Source organism: Sceloporus occidentalis, unplaced genomic scaffold, assembly GCF_023333645.1.
Source record: "Sceloporus occidentalis isolate IW3139 unplaced genomic scaffold, rSceOcc1.0.p SCAF_72, whole genome shotgun sequence".
Lineage (NCBI taxonomy): Eukaryota > Metazoa > Chordata > Lepidosauria > Squamata > Phrynosomatidae > Sceloporus > Sceloporus occidentalis.
In genome coordinates, this window is record NW_028317052.1 from 2,164,726 (window position 1) to 2,192,320 (window position 27,595).

Consider the following 27,595-nt stretch of genomic DNA (forward strand, 5'->3'; position numbering starts at 1 on the left):
TCAATGGAAAGCGTACAGTAGCAGCAAGATAGTGCAAATGCCAATAACAGAGCCCAGAATGAGTGAATCCCGACGCTTCCTCAGATTAATCCTTTGGATGAGACTGTTAACAGCAGGAAAACGATCTGTGGGCACAGTTGTTAAGGTTTGTAACAAAAAGCACTGGCTATTAATGGCTATTGATGCATGATAACATTACACAGTAGCAGGGAAACCTTTCTGGAGTTTCTATAAAAAGAGTACTATGTAAGAGTACATAGTACAGCAGTGTCAAAAAACAAATCTTGCACATACAAAAGGTACTGGACTTGCCCGTAATTATAACCAATGGAATCCCTGCTCATCATGTCTACCACTGGAGGTTTGTATAGTTTCATGGTTAATGCATTATGATACTTATACAATTTACACTTGTAACTCAAGGACACACTTCTATCATGTCAGGGCAGCCAGCACATGCTAGAACCTGGGCATGATAGGAGTGTGATTACAGGCACCCTATGCCACCCCACACACACACACTCATATACTCATTCATATACAGATACTCATTCATTCCCTTAATCACACATACTTGCTCATAAGCCCTCCCCCACCCCCTTACCTGAACTGCAGATCTCACTCGCAGACTACTGCAGGGGCCCTGCTGCTTCCTCTTGAACAACTTCTCTGGACACGCCCTCAGGGGAAGAAGGAACGAAGCAGAGTCACGTGACTCCGCTGGGTTCCTGCTTTTCCTGGCCGAGATGCTGCTCGCACACTGCGCAACCAACGCGCAGATAAGCAGCCCAGCCCCTGGTGACGATTATTTTCGTCCGTTTATTTTTTTTTTATTATTTCTGCATTTTGCCAATAATGCCATTTTCGGCCACCGATATATCATGCATCCCTAATACACACACACACACATATATATATATATATATATATATATATATATATATATATATATATATATATATATATATACACACACTTTTTTTGCTTTGTTTATAGTTCATAAACCCCTATCTCTTTCAGTATATTTGCCACATTTGCAGTGGTTTCCTTTTCTACTTACTAACACATTTAATGCAATGTTCAGCGGCATTTAACAGAACATCTCAAATATTTCTATTTCTCCTGGACTCCATTTAAAGCCACCCAGACCATCAAATACTCACCTACATATCTTTTCATTTTAGAAAAATCTGCCTTTCTAAAATAGAAATCCTTTGTTTTAGTGTGGTGCAATGCATGCAGCTCTCTCCTTATATTAAAGCACACTGATCCGTGGGGTCCGTGGGCCACGGACGTTTCCCCGCTCGCTGCGCACGGATGCCCGAGGCACCAGTGGTCTCCGTTCCCGCCGGCGGTCGATCCATTGAATGCCGGTACGGAAGAAGGAGCAGTTTAGGGAACTCCTAAACGAGCAATCTTACAATTGCTCGCCGGCATAGGAGTTCCCAGAGTAGTGTACTCACCTCTCCTCCGGCCGTCCGTCGCTCCTCTAGGGGCGCTGCTGTGTGGCAAGGCAGGACCCGGGGAATTGATGGACGTCTGGAGGCGCGGCCATGATGTCTGTAGAGGTGGGGCCTGAGAGTGGCGGCAGATTTAAAAGTCAGTCTGTGCTACTCTCAGGCACCCTGTTGTGGTCTTCTTTAATGTTCCTGTGAGTTTTGCTGCTATTTACCGGTATATTGACCCTTCCATTTCCTGACTACTCTTTGTCTTACGATTCTGCACCTCTGCCCGTGATTTCTGTGTACCGACACGGATAGTCTGCCTACCTCCTCGCGTTACGAACCTCGGCTTGTCTGACTACCTACTTTGTTACCGACCTGGCTGCCCTGACCATTCTTCTGGAATTAACCCCTTCTGTCCTGATCCGCTGGTATACCTCATATTGCTGTTTCACCTTGCAAAGTACTCAGTGCATACCTACATTCTGCTTTCACAGAGGCCTCCTCACTGTTGGGATCATCTAAATCCTGGATTATCGCTGTTGAGGGCCCCTCTCTCTTCAGTGGTTCTCCGGGCAGAAAAACTTCTGCGGTGAGTGCCTCAAGTGTAGCAGACGCAACACTGGCACAGTCTCCTTCCTTGTTGACTCTTCTACCAATTGACGAGAACACACTCTCTGTATTCATTTAGGATGCTCCTACTACTAGTTGATCCATCTGTTTGGTTTGTTCAGTCTACATCAGGGCGAGTTAAGTCCCCTATAACAATAATCTCATATTCAAAATTTTTACCCAAAAAGTCTCTAGACTTCCCTCCTTACCTTTTATCTGATTAACCTTTAAGCTATTTCTTATATTACATTTATTTATATAGCGTCAGCAGATTCTGTAGGGCTTTACAATCAGTCAGTAGTATACATTTAAAATCAAAAAAATTTCAAACTGGTACAAAAAGAGAATAATCTAGAATCTAGTCTTACACAAAGGACAACCCTCTTGCTTTTCTGCCTTCTCTATCCTTTCTTTATAAAAACCACCCTGATCATTTGCTCATTGTACCAAGTCTCAGTCACTAAATCCACATTCTCACTAATTACCAAAAGTCAGGGTATCTTATTCCGTAAACTGGGGGCATTTGAGCACATCACTCTAAAACTAGAGCTTTCTAACCTGTGTCACAGATATTTCTTAAATTATATATGCAATGGTGTAGGGGGCAAGTAGTTATTCTGTAGCATCCCATTGCCCCCTCCAGTAGTTTAAATGCGTGTTAACACGACCATTGGAAAGCTCAATAAAAAAAAGTCTGTTCTTTTGGCAGAAAGATACGAGACATCTTTTGTTATATACTTCCTCTTTAGTAGTCCTGGAAATAAGTCACAATCCCTGTTCTAAATATAAATAAAGAAAATTCCCTATCCGTGAATTAAATTCCCTAATTTGCTGCCTCTCACTATCCTATCTCCTACACACAGAGGTTTATCCTCTGAAAAGTATGCTGTGGATTCCACTTGCTGGAGTTCCTTACCTAGTTTACTGGAAACAGCTGATATCACACTGACCTCCTTACATGACAAATCATTTGTCCCTGAATGCATCCAACTCTCCACCCTGTTCTGCTTCCATAACAATTTTTAAAACATCTATTTCTCTATCTCTGTGAGCAGTAGATCGAGGATGATACATGACATGGTTTCACCCAACACCAAATGCTTCCTCTCACAGCAGTTTTCTCTTCTTACCCTTTAACCAGTAGATGTAGTCTTGGTTAATTATGTTGCTGGGTATGGGGTCTGAGAACCTCCACAACAGCATTGGGAAATGTGCTAACATTCAGGCTGGATTCTGAAAGGGCAGTCATTGAACTATGAACAGACACAGACTGTGGGACAGGCTTTAATGTGCATTCTTCCAAAACTTTCCATGAGTTTGAAGCTGTAGAATTGCTGCTGCTGTAGTCCTCCTTGGTTGGGCAATTGTTGGTACTGACTGGTTGCCCGAAGAAGCTAATCAGTGGCTGGAAAGCTCTCCAACAGAAACTGGAATTCTTTCCACGTATGCGAGTCGGAACAGACCCCCACTAGCAGCTTTTGTTGGGTCAGCACTGGAGCCGACAGGCACTAGGTGTATCATGGGCACGGAAATGTGTCTGATCTAACATCTGCACAGAAAATATAGTGGGATTCTGCAAAATCGGGGGGGCATAAAATCTTAAAGGGCCGTTACAATATGCATTAGAGTACATATGACTGCTGGAGTGCCCCTTTAAGTATTTTTGAGCACGCCTGATTACATTACTCTGTATCTGGACATCATCCAAGTTTGCTCAAGAGTCGAACTAAAGCAATTATCTATTACAGCGATGATAATACTTTCCGTGCACGATCAAGATATTTCAAGTGCACTCAGTCACAACACCATCAAGGCATTCTTAAAAGATAATCATTTCGGGAACTCACCCCACACTTTGCAAACTTCAGAGGAGACTTCACCACCATTTGTCTAGAAATGGCATGTGTCATCTGGCTGATACAAGAGGTGTAATACAAACCATAATATAATTATTATACAAATAAAATAGAATTTCAACCCGCATACAAAATCCCGCATCTTTGAGAGAATGTCATCTTCCAAAAACCACAGATATATAACATAGAGCCTCAAACATGACAATTACAAGGAAGGATACTGGCCAAGGTGTTCATCCTGCTCTGTATAGACTTAAGTATTCCTCTCTGCGATGTCATATTTTCTTTTGTTGCCATTGCAATACTGCAAAATAAAGAATTGAGAACATACTTAGAATCAATTTGTTCCTTTTGCTACTAAACATTTGTGATTGCTGGCTACATTTGAAAATCATCACTGTGAAGCATTCTTTGATTTGTATTGAGCCTACTCATATAGCAGGATCATTGGAAACCACAAACTTTCTCACATAAAATCTTTTATATCATTGCTGCAAAGACTAAAAAACAAAAGCAAATTAATTAGACATTTAGCAAGCAGGTTACGAGGTCACGCGGCGGGAAGCGGTAACTGACTCTGTCCGGCATTTCCATTCACTACTCCAACTGAGCAAACTTTATACAGTTAATGCACAACACGTCTTAGGAATTTATTTACTAAACTGTGAGGTTTTGTTAGCTAAAACATATCAAACTCCCAGCTTCACTAGACATTATGAGTGGTGACAGAAGGCTTTGGGATGCCTAATTATTTCAGATTTTGGTAATCAATAAGAAACCTTATACCTCCCTGTTATTATTTCACTATCATGGATATTAGAACAAGCAAGCAGTAAATCATCTCATTCCTCCCTGCCCGTGTATATACCGTATTCGCTCGATTATAAGACGACCCTGATTATAAGACGACCCCCCAAAATCTGAATATTAACTTAGGAAAAAAGAAAAAGCCTGAATATAAGACGACCCTAAAGGAAAAAAGTTTTACCAGTAAATGTTAATTCATGTAAACTATTTTTTTTAATAAAAGCTATGATTGAGAAAAATATTTTTTTTGTTTTTATTTCTTGTATTTTCCAGCCTGTCCCCCAGTTACGCACATCTGCCCCCAGGCTTGCCACACCAATATGGCACTGTGGCCCATGATATGCCTTTTAACCCTCTATATGCCACTGTGCCCCATGGTATGCCTTTTGACCCCCTATATGCCACTCTGCCTCCAGAAATGCCTTATACCCCTATATCCCATTCTGGCATTTAGGGGGTTAAAATGCATATTATGGGGCAGAGTGGCATATAGGGAGGTATAAGGCATTTCAGGAGGCAGAGTGGCATTAAGGGAGTTAAAAGGCATTGTATAGAGCACTCTGCCTCCAGAAATGCCTTATACCCCTATATGCCACTCTGGCATTTAGGGGGTTAAAAGGCATATTATGGGGCAGAGTGGCATATAGGGAGGTATAAGGCATTTCAGGAGGCAGAGTGCTCTATTAAATGCCCCCTTAACGCCACTCCAGAAATGCCCTATGCCCCCATTTAACTAACACACACACACACACACTCTCTCCCCCCCTCCCCTCCCCTCTCCTCTCTCCTCTCTCCCCTCTCAGCCCTCTCTTACCGGTGCTTCCAGCCGGGGCAGCGGGTTGACGTCGCCTTCTGCTGCAGCCGGAAGGAGGTGGAGTTGGCAGCGGGGGTTTGTATGCGTCCGTCGCGTATACTTTCCCCGGCTGTCAGAGATCAGAGATCTCTGACAGTCGGGGAAGGTCTACGCGACGGACGCAGACAACCCCCGCTGCTAGCCACACCTCCTTCCGGCTGCAGCGGACGTTGTCTACGCGGATCGCGTAGACGTCAACCCGCTGCCCCGGCAATACAGCAGGAAGCACCGGTAAGTGTGTATGATGGGGGGGGGGGGAGACAGGAGGATCCAGGTCCCCTGCAGCAGTGCGGGGGATCTGGATCTTAGTCTCCTAATCAGACTCTATTTGAGGTCTGATTAGAAGACGACCCCGATTAGAAGACGAGGGGTATTTTTCAGAGCATTTGCTCTGAAAAAAACCTCGTCTTATAATCGAGCAAATACGGTATATACGTTACTGTGTGGCGCAGGCAGGGGATTGCTGAGAAAGAGAGGGAATTCCAAGTCTTTTTTTTTTCTTCTTCAAGGACACAGAAAAAAACACGCATGGCGACTCTGATTTATGTCACTGCAAAGCAGTATTTAATTCTGCTTTTTACAACTCTGCTGAGCGCTGGAACGGTAACACCGAGCACGTGCACAGCTGGAGGCTGAGAGTCTGAGCCGACAAACCTAAGCCTTTACAACTGGTTTTCTAAAACATCACTTCTGTGTCGATGAGGACAGGGCTACATGCAGCCCTTCAGGAGATCAAAAGCTTCATTGACACTCAAGTAACTCTTACAGTGCCAGAGAAATAACTACTACCTGACATGCACTCACCATTCTTTCCAATACTAATTATCCCAACTCAATGAACCACCTTTAGGAGAATCGGTCGTGAAGAAAGGATTGTTATATTATCAGAAGGAAAAACAGACTTGGGGCTTATCTCCTTGAGTAATGAAAAGACACTCATGTTTTTAATGGTTACCAAACCAAAATATCTTTAACATGTTTGTTTCACGGGGCCCCCGTCTCCCATTTTTATAGTACAATAGAAAAGATTGCAACTTTTAACAATATTAAGCGGCCACGTGTCAATAGATATTAACCCCTTAAGGACAATGGGCGGTCCCAAAACCCATTGAAAACAATGCATTTTGAGCCCGTACATGTACGGGCTTTGTCATTAAGGGGTTAAAACAAAAGATAAATATTGGTGTGGTATGTTTCATTCTTCATTTCATAATATTTAGAACACTGAATATTCACTGAAACAAAAACATAAAATTTTTGACTTTTACTGCAACAAATAAAGGTCTGTTTAATATTCTGTTTATATTGCATACACCTGAAAATAAGAATATAAATAAAATAAAAAATAGGATTTTATCAGAGAGAAAAAGGACAGAAAAGCCCCAAATGTGTCAAGAGTAGACAAGAATGACCTATATGAGAATTCTTCGTGAAGCCTTCTACTGGCCAGCATTTATATGCATGTGAGATGGACGCGTCTTCCTCGTACTCATTACCTTCACAAACATTGAAGATGAACAGGTCTGCCCGGCTGAGATGCAGAGTGCTGCCGCTGTGTTATGCAAAGAATACCCCAGAGACATAATTATCAAACCTCATTAGGAATAGATCCTGGGAGTGAGAGCTTTTAACATCTGAAAAGCACAGCTCAATAAGTGAGAGAGGCAAATGTTAGCAGCTTTCAAGATTTTACATTAGGGAAAGGGATAGCTTTACATTCTGTAAGGGAAAAAAAATGTGTAACTTCACATCAAAAAGGAATTAGTGAAGAAAGGGATGTGCTTTGTGCAGTTTGAGAATGGACCAGCGTAGAGAAGCATACCTAATCAGCTCAGGCTTAGATGGAGCCGGATAACAGCAATGCCCAAAAGGAATTCTTGGATTTTGAAAGTATGTTGACTACTCTTTGTTTTTTGAATTATAAGGCTACATACAATGACTTGCTGTTAAATGGTCTTACGAGAGATGTCCTCTTCCCATGAGTCAAAACCCTGCTGATGATAAATATGGGAGTCGATGGCTCAATCTTTCATCTTTTAAGATGTTAGACACTACGTATATAGAACTTTGTTGACAGATGCAACACAGGCTGCCTTTAAGATTCTAATGCATACGCAGCACAACCGTTGACAACTCAGTGGTGTCAGATAATTCTTGATCTGTACCATAAAATAATTTTTTTTTTTATTTTGATCTCACTTCAGGGCACCCTGACAATATAAAGTATCAAAGAAAGAGCATATCTTGTTTTGCACGTGTCAAAGATTAAGCACTCAGTCTACATTCTGGACAGAAAGCGAACTGCGCAACTGGATTAAGAGTTCATTAGTCCCAAAACAGGTTATGCTCCCTTGTGTTTAGCCCATTTGCGACCAATGACTTACGTCACCAGGTACGTCATGAAAAGATGTCCCTACAGCACCAATTATGTAAAAAATAGTCACCTGGCACTAAAGCAGCAAGTTAACAGCAGATCCCCTGCACTTCTGTGCATGTGTGCACCTCTCCAGCCAATCACAGGCACGGATATTGTCACATAACAAAGGCAGTGCTTAGTAGAAGCATTTCTAAACACTCATCTACAGACACCAGACAAGCCATGGTGCTGCCACAACCACAAGGGATTCTGGGTAGGCGCATGCAAATAAGGTCAACAATGATCACCTTTTGCCTCTATATCCACTTTATACATGGATCCCATGAGAGTAATTGCCCGCTGTACAAGACAGCCTTTAGACAAAACTCGGGTTGCAGTAGCCAGATCACCACTGCCTCGCGCTCCTTCTCGCTGTGACTGGGAGTTTATATTTTGTAATTAGGGTGGAGGGTGGTTACTTTTTATTTATTTTTGGAAACTTGGAAGTGATGGTTTCCAAAGTTATATATATATTCACATTTACACTGGCTGTGTGTAGTTTATATACCAGCAAAACTGTCTTAGATATATGATATATGGTTTTAAAAAGCCCTACTTGTCCCAAAAAGAAAGAGGGAAATAAAGTTTGAAAAAGACATGACAAAAACACAGCGATTTCCCTGGTTCTCGAGTGGGACATTTGAGCCATCACATGTATGAGGTCAGAGAATATTAATAAAATCTGTAGGTGTTGTAACAAAGCATGATGCTTTTGTGTGTCTGTTTTGGTGCAAACAGATTTCCCTGGGAATTTCCTTTGCAGGTTTATGTCGTTACTGGCACTCCTCGGGGGGACTGCTGAGCATCATTAACATGTTTACTCTCTGGAATAATTAGCAATCTGAACTGTTTGCTTTTTCAAACAAAAAAAAGTTACTCTACCTGTTATAACAAGAGGTTGTGATATGCTATGGAAGGCTTTTAGATCTATAAATCATTTAAGCTATTAGGGAAGCTTCCGCTCACTTATGAGTTTCATGAAGCAAACATTCCCCACAGAGGCAGAAACGTACCAAAAATCCTATATAGCAAGCAATCATCTTTTATTGGTTCATGTGTAATGACTTCTGTACATCCAAACAGAGTTCAATTATACTTTAAACAAAGGAATGCAATAGATCCACAAGTCAAGCTTTGTTATTCTTACTCTGGGTTTATTGCAAAGATATCGGTTTTAATAGCATTTAAATTTAGTGTTTCCAGGATTGCTGTAAAAATGTAATTTCTGTGAACTCTTCCAGGAAAAAGGAGTGTATTTTTGCTAGTACTGGGATGCTGACATCTAGCTGAAAACTGGTAATAAGACATTACTTATGTTTTATTGAGCAGAATATATCTTGATGACGGGTCAAACTTAAGCCCACTGTCATAAGCTTCTGAGCTCTTCCATGCTCTGTGTGATAGACCAAGGTTTCCCCAACACTCAAATGGGAATAGATGGACTGTTCAGCGAGATTAATCAGCGAGAAAAGTCTCTCGCATCTTCCATGATAATAGCATGATTTATATGTAGCACGATATAGACAGCATGAACATAATTGTCAGTCTGATATAAAGCTGAAATGTCACCCTTAATTTATGGCCTATTATGGAGTAGGAAAGAAGGACATTTAACATGGTTAATTCTTTCATCTTTAAAACTATTACAAAAGTATTCCCTAAAATTATTTGTTTCACTTTCAACCCAAATTTTTTTTCCAAATTATTATTATTTATTGTTTTATATAGCGCCATCAAATTCCGTAGCGCTGTACAATGGGTAGACAGGACACAACAAGTAGTATGTAACATAACAAATTGACTAACAGAGACAACAGGTGAGGAGGGCCCTGCTCAAACGAGCTTACAGTCTAGAGGGATTTAGGGTGTATTACGCAATAGGTAAAAGTGCCATTGTTAGGCATAGACCAGCCACACTAGTAAAAGTATTGCAGGAGAGGGACTAGGAAAGGTGAGCTAAAGGAATATGGCATTAATGTGCTATGTTGTAAGCGTCCTTAAAGAAGTTGGTCTTGAGGGATTTTTTTGAAGGAATAAAGGCAGGGGGGAAAGACGGATAGGCTGGGGGGGGGGCATTCCAGAGGATAGGGGCAGCCCTTGAGAAATCTTGTAAGCAGGGATGAGAGCTAGGAATCAGAGGAGAGGATAGAGGGAGATCATTGGATGAGCGGAGAGAACCGGTGTGGAGTGTATGAGTGAGGAGATCCACTGTGAAGGGCTTTGAAAGGCGAGTGAGGATTTTGAAATGAATCCTGAGGGGAGAGACATTAGTAAAGCGATGTGAGAGGAAGAGAAGTCTTGCAGCAGCATTCATGGTGGATTGCAGAGGGGTGAGACGGTTAAGAGGGAGACCAGCTAAGACAGTAATCTTAGACGGGAGATAATCAGGGCATGGACAAGAGCCTTAGTGGCACGCTGTGTTAGGAAGGGATGGATGTGGGCAATGTTTTTAAGATGGAGGCGACAGTTTTTGAAGACAGACTGAATATGGGGTGTGAACAAAGATCGGAGTCAAGGGTGACACCAAGTAGTAGTTCAGTTTTGGAGAGGTTAAGTTTCAAGAAACGTGCAGACATCCAGGTAGAGACAGATGCAAGGCAGTTAGTTACACGATCTATGACAGAGGGAGGGAGATCAGGGGAGGATAGATAGATCTGGGTGTCATCAGCGTACAGGTGGTATTGAAAGCCAAACGATGAGATCAGTTTGCCAAGGGAAGTGTAAAGCGAGAACAGAAGGGGTCCTAAAACTGAGCCTTGGGGCACCCCAACTGAGAGAGGGAGGGGAAGTGTTACTGGAGACAGAGACACTGAAGGTACGATCACAGAGGTAGGAAGTGAACCATCAGAGAGCAGTATCACAGAGGCCAAGGGAATTGAAAGTATTAAAGAGCCGTTTAAGTATGTGAGACAGGGAGGAGATGAGGGAGGTGAAGTAGGTTTCTTTAGCAAGGTTGAGAGCAGAGTAGTAGGAACGTAGCATTAATTTATAGTGCAGAAAGTCAGACATGGAATGAGACTTTCGCCAACTACGTTCAGCGGTGTGGGAAGATCATCGTAGGTGTCGGGTTACAGTCGTGTGCCAGGGTTGGAAGCGTGAACATCGTGAGGAGCGAGTAGTAACTGATGCTACATGCTCAAGAGCAGATGTGAGAGTGGAGTTATAGACAGAGGTAGCATTGTTAAAGCATGACATGTTTGAGAGAGGAGAGGGAGTAAATTGATTGAGAAGTCCTGAAGGTTAATAGAGCTGAGGTCTCTGGTAGGGCGTGGTTGGGGTGCAAGGGAGCGAGTATGAGGCAAGATTAGAGAGCAGGAAAGGAAGTGGTGGTCAGAGGGGGGGGGGATTAGAAATGTTAGTGAGAGAGCACATGCTAGAAAAAATAGGATCCAGGGTGTTACCATCATCATCATGAGTAGGGGAGTTAATATGTTGTTGGCGATCAAAAGAGGAGGTAATAGAAAGACATTTTGAAGCCATGGGACTCAATAGGGTGTCAAAAGGGATGTTGAAATCCCCAAGGACAACAGAAGGAACATCAGAGGAGAGGAAGATAGAAAGCCATGAGAAGTGATCAAGAAAGATGTTAGCCGGGCCAGGGGGGGGGGGCGATATATAACAGCAATGCATATGGAGATGGGATGAAATAGTCGGATAGCATGGACTTCAAATGAGGAGAAAGAGTGATGGGGCAGAGGGAATAGGTTAAAAAGTACAAGTAGGGGAGAGTAGGAAGCTACCCCTCCACCCTTCTGGTCATCAGATCTGGGAGTGTGAGTGAGGTGTAGGCCACCATAGGAGAGAGCAGCAGGAGAAGCAGTGTTAGAAGAGGTTAGCCAGGTTTCAGCTGGAGCGAGAAGGTGTAAGGGACTAGAGGCAAAGTGGTCATGTAGGGCTGTTAGTTTGTTAGAGACAGAACGTGCATTCCAGAGTGCAAAGGTAAATGGGGGTTAGGAAGAGCGGCAGGGTATGTGGACAAGATTATTGAGGTTTCTGGAATGTTGACTGGGAGAGGATGAGGAAGAGAGCACCAAAGGAGACCCAGGGTTTGGGGAGCAAACTAGAAGTAGAAGAGAGAGGAGATAGGACTTGTGTGAGTGGAGAGATTTCTGGGGGTGAGGGGAGGTGGGGGAAAGGGAGGATGTGAAGTTGAGAAGTGCTTGGGATGAGAGAAGGGGAGAAGAGTAATGATGGTGCAATACAGACATAGTGTGGGGTTGCTGGTGACTGAATATGAATAATAAAATGGTTTTAAAGTGGCATACCATGTAGAAAGCAGAAGAAAAGGCAAAAAAAAAAAAAGAATGACAAGTCTTACCTTATAGTTTCTTCTATCAGACGATCAGAACTACAGAGATATAAAAATAAATACAAGATATTAATGGGTTTCAGAACAAGCAGTTAACATTTAGACATCATTAGCAAACTGTAAATGATCTTTAGGTACATTAATACATTTGTTACGCCAATGAATGTAGATATCCATTGCTCGGATACAAACTTAGCCCTATACAATGAACATAGGGACCCTGATACCACTCCAGTTAATCCGAGAATGACGCACACTGATCACGTGGTAAACTCAGATACTTCATTTTAGCCTATGCTCTAAAGCATAAGTGGCTGCTTTCTGTACAAAGGCTTTAGCGATACAGAGAGCTCGGCAAGTACAAAGACATTATCTCCCACAACTAAAGTTGGTGAAGCAATTTCCCCATCGTACTACTGGGAACATAACGAGCGCGGATAATGTGTTAAGTGTTTCATTATCAGCTGCAGTAACGACACTCAAGCTGAGTGACACAAACGCTAGCGAACAAGATGGCTACTTTTGGGGAAAAAAATATGACACTCCTAATATAAGCAAATATTTACACCCGCAACACAGTTATTTTTTTTTATAAGGGATTCTAAACATTTTATGTAAGTAGTTATGTGCAACTAATCTAATAAACATCTGCATTTCGATTTATCTAAACACAACAATCAAAAGGTAATTGCTAAGGAAAAAAGAAAAGTGGTAATAGCATACAGTTCACCATTAATCATGTGGGATTTATGCACGTACATAAACACACAATCAATTCAAGGAAGAAGCTAAAGCAGTCATGTTGTATGAGAATTGTGAGCTGGGACAATCCTTGGGGGGGGGGGAGTGGTAAGAGAAAAAGGGGTCCAAGATAGGGGAAGATGAGGGATACGGATTAATAAAATCAGGAACATGAATGAAGACAAAACTTCATTAATTGTGAAATTAGGACCAATGGATAATTTTGGTCATGAGGTATGGTATCACAGGGGGCTTATAATGGAAGTGAACTACTAATTTCACAATTATTTCCAGAAAGGGTTTGAGTATTGATGAGCAATGGGAATGATGGTTTTTAAAGCTACAATTATTTTTTTTATAAAAAGCCTTTCTGTAAACAAAAGTAAGCACATGCTGTAAACAAAATAAAGAAGTTGAAAAGACCCTCCTGAGAACGCTGGCTCCACTTGCAGGTTGAATACAGGTTCTGCATTCAACTATGCAAGTCAATGGAGCCTTCTAATTACAATGTAATTAGTGAAATAAATAAAAAAAATAAAAAAATTAACACGGGGGGGGGGGGGGGTTGAGGTGGCCACACATCTAATTCCCAATTAGAAAAATGCACACTTCTCAAATGTGGATTTTTCGCCCCCCAAACAACCCGACAAACCCATACATGTGGGGTATCACTGTACTCATGAGATGTTGCGGAACACATACTGGGGTGTTGTGTGTGACATATACCAGGAGCTGTAAATTCATATCTAAAGTACAATGTGTGTGGGAAAAATACACAAATCGTGGATTCAGAAAAACTTAATATAGAGCACAATTAAATATTACAGTACCAATTTAGACAAGACAGAAAAAAAAAAAAAAAAAAAAAGAGGGGATGAGCGTATTTGCCCGTATATCTTTATATTTCTAACTTACGTATATGTATTTTTTTTCCTTTTGTTTCTATCTTTTGTTTCTTATTGCACGGACTTAATCACTCCATGTTTCGAGTAGTTTAACCCATTTGTCCCATAATAATCTTCTTTGGTATTTTCATCCCAGTTCACATGTAAAAGGGCTATCTCTGGGTGTACCTGATTGTTCTGCCACTTAGATGTTTAATGCTATCAAATGCACGTTTCCAAATTGGCTTGAGTTTTTCTCAACCCCACCATTTTATGTAGGTAGGTGCCCTTAGCTTGGTTACATCTCCACCACACTTCTGGATAGTCTGGAAATATTTTATTTAATCTATCTGGCACCATATACCATTTATTAATAACTTTTTATTGTGTCTCGGAACAATTTAGGCAATTGATAGCCATTGTGGTTAAGTGGAAAGACTTGCCCCATTCTTCTTGGGAAATTTTACAGCCCAACTCTAGTTCCCACTGCGAGACAGCTTTAATGACTACCTGCTTAGCTATAGTCTTAATAACTTTCATTGCTTTAACTAATGGTTTGTTGGTACTATGATAGTTCACAAGTCCTTCTAATAAATTAATCGTATCAGAACTGGTAATAATACAATGGGTTGTCAAAGCTGGACTGGATCATTTTCAGCCAACTATCTGGCACTTTTAAAAAGGTACCATTTGAAATAAATAAGACCATGTGGGAATGATATAGGCTTGAATTGTGTTAATCCTCCCCCACCATGAGATTTCTTCCATTCTTTGCTCTTTTAACCATACATTTGTTTGTCTTAATAAGCACATAAAATTTGTTTCCATAGTTCTACCCGCTTTGCTGGTTAAATCTATTCCCAGATAGTTTATGCACTTATTTTCCCATTTAAATCTAAATCTATTTTTTCTCTCTTCTCTATGTGTTTTCTTTACATTTAGCGACATTATTGTTTTGGACTTGTTTAACTTATAATTGGACACCGCGTTGAATTTATCTATCTCCGTCATTAGTTCACCAAGGGAAGCAATTGGTTCTGTCAAAGTGATCATTAGCTTTTATAGATGAGTAAAAGATTTTTCAAGTAAAAGTCTGAAAAAGTCCTTTTTTCAAAAACATTTCACAGTATTTTATACTTTTTTTTTTTTTTTTAATAGTAAATGATATGATACAATCAAAATAATGACATAAAAAAGCCCTTCTTGTCCTGAAAAACAATATATAAATTTGTGTGGGTTTAGCAAACAGGAAAAAAAAGAAAATTACAGCTAAACGAGCACCGCAGAAATGTTAAAACAGCCGTTGTCACAAAGGGGTTAAATTCAGCAGAGTAGGTGTCCATCCATTGCTATAAACTTCTGTTAGCCCTTTTTGTTTTGTAAAAGTATGTCTTAACGCACTGTTAATGTTATTGTTCATTTTCACTCGTCCTTGTGGTATTAGTAGTGCACTCCATAAATAAATGTATTGTAATAAGTAGAAAAATATTATTGAGATGGTTCATTCCCTCACAGATGGTAGAAACAAAGTGTATGATTCAGCAGTTATCTGCTTAATTGCAATAATATCAAGTGAAGTATGAGATGGAAAGGCCATTATAGCCTAGAAGCAAAGTTGTTTTTCATAGTGGGTGCATCAGGTTGAAATTTAGTTTAACCCATTCACTGCTGTAAGACTCACATTAAATGTAGCTAAAGAAGGATTTATGTGGCGAGCTACAGGTGAGTTGCTGTGACATTTCAATTTAGCCGTTCTACAGGACTTAAAACAACTCATAACTGTAACTCTCTCCAAAGCATTCATCAGATGCACCTAAAGTCGAAGTCCTGGATTTTTTTCCCAGACTATCAATCAATTACAAACAAATTTTCTATACGTTAAATATTGGCTGGACCACCAAATCTCTCCCATACCCAATGGACACTGATAAAAGTATAGACAAACAACACTACCAACACAGCAGATCCTTCCTAACCCATGGATAGCATCTCTATAATAAGACAGACTTGGGTGACTGAGTAACGCAGTATGTCATCACAATGGTTTCACAAGGAAGAGCTCAGCCTATGGTGGGAGGCTGAATGAGGGAGATGCACGGCTGAGGGTGGACGGTCCTTGTATCTCTATGCTTTCCCACAGAGAGAGTGAGCATCCAAGGTACGGCAGGCTTCATTATCTAGTAATACATTATGCATCTATAACACAGTCGTATGACCAAACACTGACGTTCTGAACAATTGTTCTAAATGTGGAAGTTTTGTTAAAAGGCACAAAAATAAACTTCAGACTTCTATATAATATACACACACAAAACTGAACTGGGATCTAAAACACGGTCTATTAGTAACATCAGGGTGCAGACTGTTTCATAACCACTGGAAACCAATATAGGGATTTCTTTGCTTAACATCTTATGATATACACACACTCTAAAATAACCAGTCTTTATGTTTAACACACCACGTACATGTAATTGGCATTTAAGCAGAAGTTATCAAAGGGAGCAGTGCCTCCGCTGGGCTCGACATTACGGTAGGAAAGCAAAAGATGTCACAGCATCTGCACACTGAGCACTTCATCCCAAATTTCCCCTGACCCAGAGAGTCTGCTAGGATATTACTAACTGTATTTCTGAAATGTACAACTAACGTGACAAACTATTTACAGCTACTGAGTAATAGCACAATTTATTAACGGGACTATCAATCTTCCGAAGGGATTATAATTAAAAGTAACAGTTATAAAGTGAGAAACACAGGAATGTAATCTTTGTTTCCACGTAACCAATTTAAACAAATTATAACCTCCATGAAACAATGAAAAATAAATAAAAAGGAAGCCAATACCGGCTGCATACGTGTTATTTAAACTCCGAGCAGCAGGTGGCCGGACTCTCCCATGTAATTTGCTATGCAGAAGCCCCTTCTGAAAGGCAGTAAAGTAAGCAAAAAGGAGGCATTACTGAAAGTCATTAACATTAACCGCAATAGTCCCAGCTATGCCAGGAACAAGGCTAATGGATTCCCTTACTCTTTGCAAAGTGAAGGATTAACATATCTAACAGCAGCATTAGGAAGGTTTTCAATGGGTACCAGAACCTGCACTTAACCTTTGAGTGGGTGAACAGACATTTTCCAAGAGTTACCCAGATCATCAAAAATATATGCAAAGCTTCACGAACTAAAAGAATGACAATATAGTGGAATGTGTTTCCTAGACACTATAGCACAATATCCACTTAACAGCACATTTCAGCAGCTCAACCTATACCACGGGTATACATTCTGTGCTTGAGACGCTCCAAGTGCTCCACAGTACAGTGTTTGCCTTAAACAACAGGTGTTATGAGCACAGTAGATACAACTAGACCTAGAATTGTAGGCTTTGCTATCATCTACAAATGACATTTGGTAGATAATTCCAAACGGCACAGGGGAAGGAGGCTGTTATTGGACAAATATCACGGCGGCCGGGCTACAATGACACGGGTAAAGCCTGTAGAGCTGTATGGGGTCCATACTGCTGCACTCTCCACACAAATAGCTCTTATAGGCCAAACGGTTTAGTGTTGCGTATGTATGTATATATATATATATATATATATATATATATATATATATATATATATATATATATATATACACATATATACACACATATATACACACACACACACACACATATAGACATACATACAAACATAATAATAAAATCCTGTTTACATCGGTGTGCGTCAACATAAAAAGACACAAAGGTTCAAAAGCTTTTTTTCTAAAAACAATAAAGCTATTTAGTAATTAAAGACAGTCAGGATTAAAGTTTAAATTAAAGGAATGCATTTAACCCTCGTTTCCCCACCTGACATATACGGACACACATTCACGGAGATATGATTTTTGATACATTTCAGAATGAGCCCTGACCTCCAATCTGGTTTGCAGGTTTTGAGAAAGGTCCAAGGAAAGGAAATAGGAGAAACATGCTTACGAGATTCTAGCATCATTTTGTGTGGTGCATAGGATATACCGGTAAACTTCAATGCTCTGGGATGTTTTAGGATTCTGGCGGATTGATTTGGGAGAAGGGCAACATCAGCTACACAGATCTGGCATTAAATGAATTCATTAAAACAACCTTTTTGTTGCCTAAAAAAGCACTTTTTTGTTTTAACTTGCACAGCTTATTTTTGTGTTCTAAAAGTCTCCTCATCCTGTCTTTCTAAAACAGAATTATGGGAATCTTGTAATTTCTTGTCTCAAAAAAATATTTGTTATTTGGGGTTTTAATGACTAAACATGGAGTTTAAATTAAAGTTTTAATTTCAACTTGCAGATACCGTTACGCATTGCCTCGACAGGCGCAAATAGCATTGTATAATGCAGATTTCCTGAAAGGATTTTCTATGATGGAAGTATGCATTCTGGAAGAGCAGCTCAGTCCGTCTTGAAGAAACTTGTTGGGACAGGCATTTCTTAATGTATGGTGTAGATCGGGAGCTAAAATCTAAGAATTCCTTCAAATACACCTGCTAAGAGCAGCTTTAGCAAATAACCCGATATAAGTTAAGATTTTTTGCTCTCCCTATTTTTTTCTTCTTTTGCCTCTTTTTTTTTTTATTCCCTGCTCCTTTTTTTCTCCCACAAAACTATCCAGGCAGCCACTAATGCACACCAACACACTGCTGGTCGCCCCCCTATTAAGTGTCCACTGACCACGTATGTTGCAACACGCCGTCCAGCAGCCCCTCACCCCAGCACAGCGTGACAGACAATTCCCACTGTGATAAGGCTATTGTATATGTACGGTTTCCGCTTCTAGTGGTATAGAGATTTCTCCTGACATGGATGGGTCTTTAACCAGTTAAACAATAGGAAAATGATTCAGTTAAGGCATTTCTGTTATGAGCATGAAAATAATTAGCTAAATGTCAATGCAGGGTACACTGAACGCTCTGTGTGACGTAGATGACCAGGACTATAACTGAAATCGGTAATATGTAAGTAATTTCTTGAATGTTTAAGGACGTAAGTATGAGAAAAACTGCCCTGCTGTAATGCATAAATCAGGCAGCCAGATTACGCTGTCTGGGAATACAGTTGGGTTTGTTACGCTGCAATATCTTTGGGTGGATAGGTTAGTCAGCATGCAACTGCTTGGGAAATTGCAGCAGCTGGCATCAAATGAACAATTTTAAACACAGACGGCATAGATGCTTGGAGAAATACAGCCAGCTCTCATTTGTCTAGAGCACAGCGCTGGTTACCTCAAGCATAAAACAATTGCTCAAGATGAAAGGCTTTAGCACACTCCCTTCTGGATTTAGTGATAATGTTTATCATTAGTTAGAAGTTTTCTCCCTAGAGCTTTAACCCCTTCGTGACAAAGGCTGATTTTACTTTTTGTCCCCTTCGTGACAATGGCCGTTTTAACATTTCTGCGCTGCTCGTGTTTAGTTTTCCCACACACACCTACTTTATGTATGAATTTACAGCTCCTGGTATATGCCGCTGTCACACGACACCCCAATATGTGTTCAGCAACATCTCCTGAGTACAGTGATACCCCACATGCATGGGTTTGTCATTTTTGGGGGGAACTAAAAGGCCACATTTGGTACGTGTGCATTTTTCTAATTGGAAATTAGATGTGTGGCCATCCTTCCCCCCGTGTTAATTGGGAAATTGTTGAACCTGGCCAATTCAATTTACCCCATCAAATCATACATTTTTTTTAAAGTAGACACCCCATGGGCATTTAATATGCCAGTATTTTAACTCATTCCATGCGAGAATTGTTTTAAGCTAATATGCTAATTTTAGGACTTGCTCACAAAAATATATTTTTTATATATATATATATTTTTTTTTTGCCTTTTATTTTTTTTTTAACTTTTTTTCAACTTGAAGGTTCCCCTGATCATCAGTGGGAAATTATTTTTACATTTTACTGTTTTTTTACTATTCAACCTGCAAGTGGAGCCAGAGTTCTCTAGAGGGTCTGGAGACCACCTAGCGAACTTTTTCGTCTTTATTGGTTTTTTTCCCCGGGCCGCCGCCATCTTGCTGATGGCGAAGATCACCGGCAGCTGCGGCTGTGACCGCTCTCCGGAGCGGTCACAGTCCATCCCAAGGTAAGTGTTTGGTGTCGCTGGATGCCTCCTGATCGAGGCATTCCAGCGACACCATTCAACGATCGCCTCCTAAACGCTTTTAAAACGTGCGTCCGCCGCCATACAAAGTATGGCGGATGTTGACGGCCCGGGGAGGGGCCAGAGATGGCCCCTTTGTGCCGATCATCGAGGTCGAGGCATTACAGCAATGCCGTTTCGGTGCAGAAAGCGAAAATAGATCGCTTTCTGCACCCGTTTAAAGACGTGCCGGTCCTGGCACGTCAATTGTCGTTAACGACTTGAATTTCGGTGACGTGCCCGGACCGCCAATTGTCATCAAGGGGTTAAGTTTCATTAGTATACGACTGAAAGGGCTACAGAGATGCCTTGCATCAGCAAAACTGGTGTACCCAGGTAAACTATATAGTGTTTATTCCAAAAGAAAATGTGTCCTGAGGAAATTCAGAAATGACTGAAACGTTGACTTTGTTTGAATAAAGAAAAATTGTTGATTTAAAGACCTGGAGTGCTGACCATCTCTTGAAAGTGCTTTACATATATATATATATATATATATATATATATATATATATATATATATATATATATATATATATATATATATATATATATACACATACACACATACAGTTGTGTGAAAATTAAAGTACACCCTCTTCAAATGCTAACAATCATCTGTTCCATAGCAGGTCTAAAATTGGGTAAATACAACCTCAGATGAACAACAACAGATGGCATATTATACCCTGTTGAGATTTATTCAACGAAAATAAAACCAAAATGGAGAAGCCATGTGTGGAAAACCAAGTACGCCCTTACTGCTTCTATATAAATTAAGATGCTAAGTAGCACATAGGTGCTGCTAATCAAATGCCCTTGATTAATTGATCGTCAGTAAGTGTGACCACTCTATAAAAGTCAAAGTTTTAGCAGTTTGCTGGTCTGGAGCATTGTTAACACAATGCCAAGGAGGAAAGACATCAGCAATGATCTTAGAGAAGCAATTGTTTCTGCCCATCAATCTGGGACGTATTATAAGGTAATTTCTAAACAATTTAAAGTTCATCATTCTACAGTGAAAAAGGTTATTCAAAAAAGAAAAACATTCAAGACTGTTCCCAATCTTGCCAGGAGTGGATGTCCCAGCCAATTCACCAAAAGGTCAAAGAAATTGCAAAAAACCCAAGAGTTACATCTCAGACTCTGCAACACATGAAATGTTTGCGCTTTAGACAGTTTTATAAACATAATGGTATTTACATAATAAAATAAGCATATTTACCACCTTACATGTATAGATACCATAAGGAAAGGTACATCAACTTTAACCATTAAAGCAGTCAGTCCATCTAAATCACCATAAAGGGACCTCTCAGCTTGAAAGTGACACACTGGCATATTAACGCTGCACAATTTATAGTCCTACATAAATCATTAACTACTTGTAATGTTTTTTGGCCTCATCAGTGTCCCTTTTTATCCTCTATGTGCCTCCATTCATAAAATGCTAGGTAGCTAAACACAGACCCTCATTTAGTTTTCACCCATTTCCTTCAGTCACCGGCCACAAAGTTTGTTAAAATATATTAATTAACTCCTGCTACGCCCTGTCAGCAGAATGGTTTCTATTTAAATTGAAAACAATTTGGGGACTTTGACATATGCTGTTATAATAGCTGTAGAATAAAACATCCATTTCAGCAAACGCCTTTTTAAATAAAAGCTTTCCATCAACGTAGGTAAACCTAACCGGTCTGTGTCATCGTTTGTCCTGTCAGCAGCATTGGGAAGCTATATGTTATTCGCTGAAGCAGAAGAAGTAATAAATGTTGAATGGCATGATGAAGGTACAGAAAACAACATAAAAATTGTATTCGTAGGCTGCTCACAATCATTCTTGGTGACTGAAGAAAACAGGTGAGTTTTACCAAAAGGTTTTTTTTCTTATATACACAAAGAAAATACAGACCAAATACACCTGTGTTGGGGGTTTGTCAAGCATTGGGGAGGGCATCAGCTGTCATCCCATGTATGTGGGTCCGGAAACATGGCCACCAGCCCACCATAACCAATGAGCCACCTTGAGGGAGGAGGTCACGTTTAAGTTGGAATGGAGGACAGGCTGGACATAAATGATTGTTATTACCATGACATACTGTGTTTAACTGAAAAGAAAGCCTAGACTCTCTGTGACGTATTGTCGGCACTGGTCTGAATGAAACTAAAGATACAGTAGTAGGCAATATAAGCTTGGCAAAACAAGGCAGCGCTGAAATGGAAGGCATAATATGCCCCTTAAAAGATGGGGACATAATATTAATAAAGCATTTAAAGGGACGCCAGTGATGTGTTGATATTATAAGGGGTACTTCTAGCAACAACATAGATCTCTGGGGTCTAAAAGGTTCCTAAGGGATCACCAGTCTTGTTGCTCCTCTCAAAAGGAGCATTCCAAGATAAATAAAAATACACAATGTAAAAGAAAAAACAAAAATCTCCAATTAACCTATACCCCTACCAGTACAGGAATAAACAAATGCTTCCCATCAATCTAAAACTGACTGACTTAAAGATAAATAGCTCCTTCAAATCTTAAAAAGGGACAAGTGTAAAAAGTGGTTGAATAATAGTGGAAAAGGGATGGATATTTTATGACCTGGGAAAACACATGTAACGACCCTCAACCTTGCTGCCTTGACCACCCAACTGGCCAATGGCACCTGTGGACCCTGTAGTAGAAGCACATGGGAAGACCACCCGCTGCACTGAAGGACTCATTCAGTTGTGGCAGCGTGACATCTTGTTTTATTACAAGTTTGTAGCTGTATCTTATCTCTTCTTGTGAGGGCAGCTTTAATGTTTATTACTTTGGTACTCCACTATTCCTTTTTTCCATTGGATACCATGGATTCATTTTTTTGGTTACAAAAATATACTTATACACATTTTCGTCTCCTCTTGTTATTTCCTACTAAGTGATTGCAGGAAGTGTGTCGAATACCTGAATACATTCTGTTTTCGTCATTCACCCTACCCATTGGCACTAGCAACATAGTGGAACAGTTAAAGATGTATATTCCACAGAGCAAACAAAAAATCATTGCATTCCCAAAATCAATGCACTCAAAAGGTTTTCATTCATGGCAGTATAGGGCAGCCAGAACCTATACTTTTCATCCGCAGGTAAGGAATCATGGATCAGGTTGATGAGGGAGTGTCAGAGGTATGGATCTACTCGAATAATTATAGCTACTGGGCATTCGCGTGGGAACAAAAAATGAATTTTTAATGTGCGTCCTGATAATTTAGTATTGAGGATGAAGCTTCAGTAACAATCTACCTGCTTCTACTAGGCAGCATGCGCGTGTGACCTACCTTCCCGTGTCCTAATGAACGGCAAATTATTAGCATCGTTCTAACTGATGTACAGCCACCTTTGTATTTAGTGTACCAGTATATGGAATTAGTGACCTCTAGCCAGGATGTTCTAGAGCTGGCCCCTAGATGTAGGATTTGTTAAGAGCTGCATTAATCTGCATGTGTCTATAGAAATATGGAACTTGACAGAACGTAAGACCCATTCACCTCATCTAGCCTGTATATTCGTCCTAATCATTCCTGGGTCTCCTCTTAGATTCAGGTTACCTTTATGCCTATCCCATGCATGTTTAAATTCTCTCACTTTATCAGACTCTACTACTTCTGCTGTAAGGCTGTTCCACTTACATACCACCATCTCAGTAATATAAAAACATTACAACTACTTTACAGTGAAACATTACATCTAAGACTCTGGCCTCTTGTTCTAACGTTTCTCCTCCTTTGAAATAAACGTCCCTCATGAACTCTGTTAAATCCCTTTATGTAGTTAAATATTTCCATCACATCTCACCTCCAAGCCATACATATTGCACGTTAGTCTTAATGTTATGGTCCTTTGGTAGCGCGGCATCTACACAGGCTAGTTTTACCTTTTTAAATAATGCATAAACTCAACAGAGGAAATACATCTCTGGCTAATGGATTGTGGACCGGACTGTGTATTATACATAACTCCAGATCTATCCAGGCCCGTTTTCATTCTAGTAGTGAAAAGCTGGTGGAGCGTTGCACCAGCGCTATGAAGTGTAACTATATCAGCCTATAATATTGTCAAGCGCAAATAAAATCACAATGAACATTAGTTGCCCAGGTGTAAGATGAAACGGCAACAGATGCCACGGGGAAAGTATATGGCAATTGAGTTTTGTCAGGGTCTTTTCAAAAAGGCATTACAGTAAAGATAAAGTATCCAGGCCCCAAATTAGGCTCAGCAGGGAAAACAACTTATGACACACTTCAACTACTTCATATTAACAAGATGCATTTTAATTACATGGAAACGCTTTCAGAGCAGTACTGGACTGATAGCAAGAATGGAGTCCAACACAGAATATAGGCGTTTAACAGACGAATAAATGCTGCACCCTACAGGCGTTGTTGAGAATAGCAGCTCAGATTCAATCCCAGTAGTGGACTTTATTATACAGATGGTAGTGATTTGTGAAACCCTAACAGGTTTTGCTTTAAACAGACCCAGAGCATGCGAGAAACCGCCTGGAGCAGTCACCTCATGTATGATCACAAAGAGGTATTTGAAACCTTGTCCTGTTAGTAGCATACTTTAAACTTACAATTTTCACAATGTACATCTAACAATTTTTTATTTATTTTTTTAAACGTTTGCGGTAGTAATTTGTTTTTGCGTTTTTGGATTTCTTACAGCTTAAAGAGAATGTATACTGTATACTGGTTTACTTCAGCTGTATCAATGAACTTAAACAGTTAGGTACCAGTATTATGCACAATAGGATGCCCAAGCTATTATATTCCCAGGGCCCTCCACACCTGCCTATTGGCATACATTTGTTGCTTGTATATCCCACTGTACAGAGTTGCAGAATCTGCTGGCAGCATACAAGTAAAAGATCATATTATTAGACCATCTTCACACTATTTACAAATCACTGAGCATCACAAGATACATGCATTTCAAACGCAGAAAATAACCAAGCTACTATTACTAGGTAATAGCCCTTTCTCTACCAGTATCCACAACTGGCAGAAGTAAAAGACCTACCTTCTGAGATGCTCATGTTCTTTCAAAAATAGCTCTGTTCTCCTGTTGTTAACACCAGACCCAGTTTTGTATGACCTGCAACAGAAAAAAAAAAGACTTATACTTCTGCAGAGGGAAACTTTTAAGTACTTTTTTTTTTTTTTTTTAATACACCTATAGAAAAGTTGAGATACTACAGACTCAAGGGTGATGCCTATCTCAGGAGCAAGCCTGGGAAAGCACTGGAAACAGAGAACCAATATGGTATGGGTGAGTTGGCTTGTCTTGGGGGGCAGTGTCTTGTTCAGCATGCTTACCAAAGTCTAGATCTAATCTAACAGTCTGAGGATGATGAAAGCTGAGTGTCAATTGGCTTCAAACAGGTCTTACTGGGTAGCGATATTGTGTTGTTATAATATGCATATTGTCAGGTCAATGTTGTTGAATATAAGAGAGAAAACAGACAAGGTTTAGGACCCAAGAAGGAACAACCAACAAGCCTGACAAAAAAAACTTAAGCACCAGCTGAAATGTTACGGGAGATTCCTGGCTCTTGGCATTTGTTGAACCTGTATGTAAATTATATGTGATATTAATATGAATAGTGTAGTAAGTTAATATGTATCCAATATGAATTTAAATGGCAAACAAATGATTCAGCAATAAAATGCATTGAAGTATTTTCCAAGGAAAACTAGAATCACGGGGCAGCTAATGCTCTAGAGCAGGGGTGGGCAATTAATTTTCCCATGGGGCCACATGAGAAATTGGAATGGTTTTAGAGGGCCAGACCTCTACAAACTACAAACTCCGAAGCCTTGTCCATTTTGTTAACTTATGTGCTGTTTAATAAAGTTATTCAAGCCTACGTCATTGGTAGAGGTGCTTGAATAAGTAAGGCCTGAATAACTATTAGCACAGCACAGAAGTGAACAAAATGAACAAGGCTTCGGAGTGCATACCGTATTTTTCGCACCTGCTGATAAGACGCACCTAGATTTTAGAGGAGAAAAAAAAGGAAAAAATATTTTGAGCTAAAAAATGGGCTAAAATATTTATTACAATAACTGAATAAGCTATGAACACAGTAAGACACACGCAGTAAGACACACACAGACACAGTAAGACACACACAGACACACACAGACACAGTGAGACACACACAGACACAGTAAGACACACACAGACACAGTGAGACACACACAGACACAGTGAGACACACACAGACACAGTGAGATACACACAGACACAGTGAGACACACACAGACACAGTAAGACACACACAGACACAGTAAGACACACACAGACACAGTGAGACACACACAGACACAGTAAGACACACACAGACACAGTAAGACACACACAGACACAGTAAGACACACAGACACAGTGAGACACACACAGACACAGTAAGACACACACAGACACAGTAAGACACACACAGACACAGTAAGACACACACAGACACAGTAAGACACACACAGACACAGTAAGACACACACAGACACAGTGAGACACACACAGACACAGTAAGACACACACAGACACAGTAAGACACACACAGACACAGTGAGACACACACAGACACAGTAAGATACACACACACACAGTAAGACACACACACACAAACACAGTAAGACACACACACACAGTAAGACCTCCCTCCCTAACCCCCCTTCTCAGTATCTCCCCTCTAACTCCCTAACCCCCCCTTCTCAGTATCTCCCCTCTAACTCCCTAACCCCCCCTTCTCAGTATCTCCCCTCTAACTCCCTAACCCCCCCTTCTCAGGATCCCCCCCCCCCCCGCCCCGGTCACTTACCTTAAACTCCTGTGTTGGAAGCGTGAGGCGTTTGTCTCGGGTGCCGGCGCTTCACTGCTGATCGCCGGCGTCTGACGTCATATGCCGGCGCCCAGCGTAAAGCGCCGGCACCCGAGACAAACGCTTCCAACACAGGAGTTTAAGGTAAGTGACCGGGGCGGGGGGGGACACCGGACTCATTGGTGAGTCACCAGGACACTCTTTGCGGGCCGGTCCGAGCTATTCAGCGGGCCGGATGTGGCCCGCGGGCCGTGCTTTGCCCAGGTCTGCTCTAGAGGAAATTATATCTTGAAAAATAGAGCACAAGCTGTGGCTGAGAAGCACACAAATGAGTAAATAATCAACTACTCTAACATACTCACTCAATATCTTTCCTTACTGATCCCATGAGGTCTTCTCTTTCTCGAACCGCCTGGAAGTTGGCTTTTGTTTTGTGGAATTCGTGTGTATAATCCTGAAAGGCAACATTCACAACTACTGGTAAAAATCGGAGAAATGTGTTACTTTTAAACAATGACAGAACTCGGTTTCTGCACACATCAGCGTTCACATAGCACACAAGTACACATATTACTCGACACTTTCAAAGGCTTTTATATAATGCGTGTACAAAAATATCAGAAC

At 40.6% G+C, this 27,595-nt stretch overlaps 1 protein-coding gene across 2 annotated transcripts in view; it reads right to left on the reverse strand.

Annotated features, from left to right (window-relative positions):
- Positions 1 to 27,595, reverse strand: part of LOC149286078 (Golgi SNAP receptor complex member 1) — a 36,378-nt gene continuing 8,783 nt past the window's right edge. For both annotated transcript variants that reach the window (XM_089494471.1, XM_089494470.1), the window contains exons 5-9: positions 27,334 to 27,425; positions 25,171 to 25,245; positions 12,305 to 12,334; positions 4,132 to 4,214; positions 1 to 125 (exon numbers count right to left, since the gene is read on the reverse strand). In XM_089494471.1, coding sequence (XP_089350597.1) covers positions 1 to 125; positions 4,132 to 4,214; positions 12,305 to 12,334; positions 25,171 to 25,245; positions 27,334 to 27,425 — 405 coding nt within the window. The remainder of the gene's footprint in view (positions 126 to 4,131; positions 4,215 to 12,304; positions 12,335 to 25,170; positions 25,246 to 27,333; positions 27,426 to 27,595) is intronic.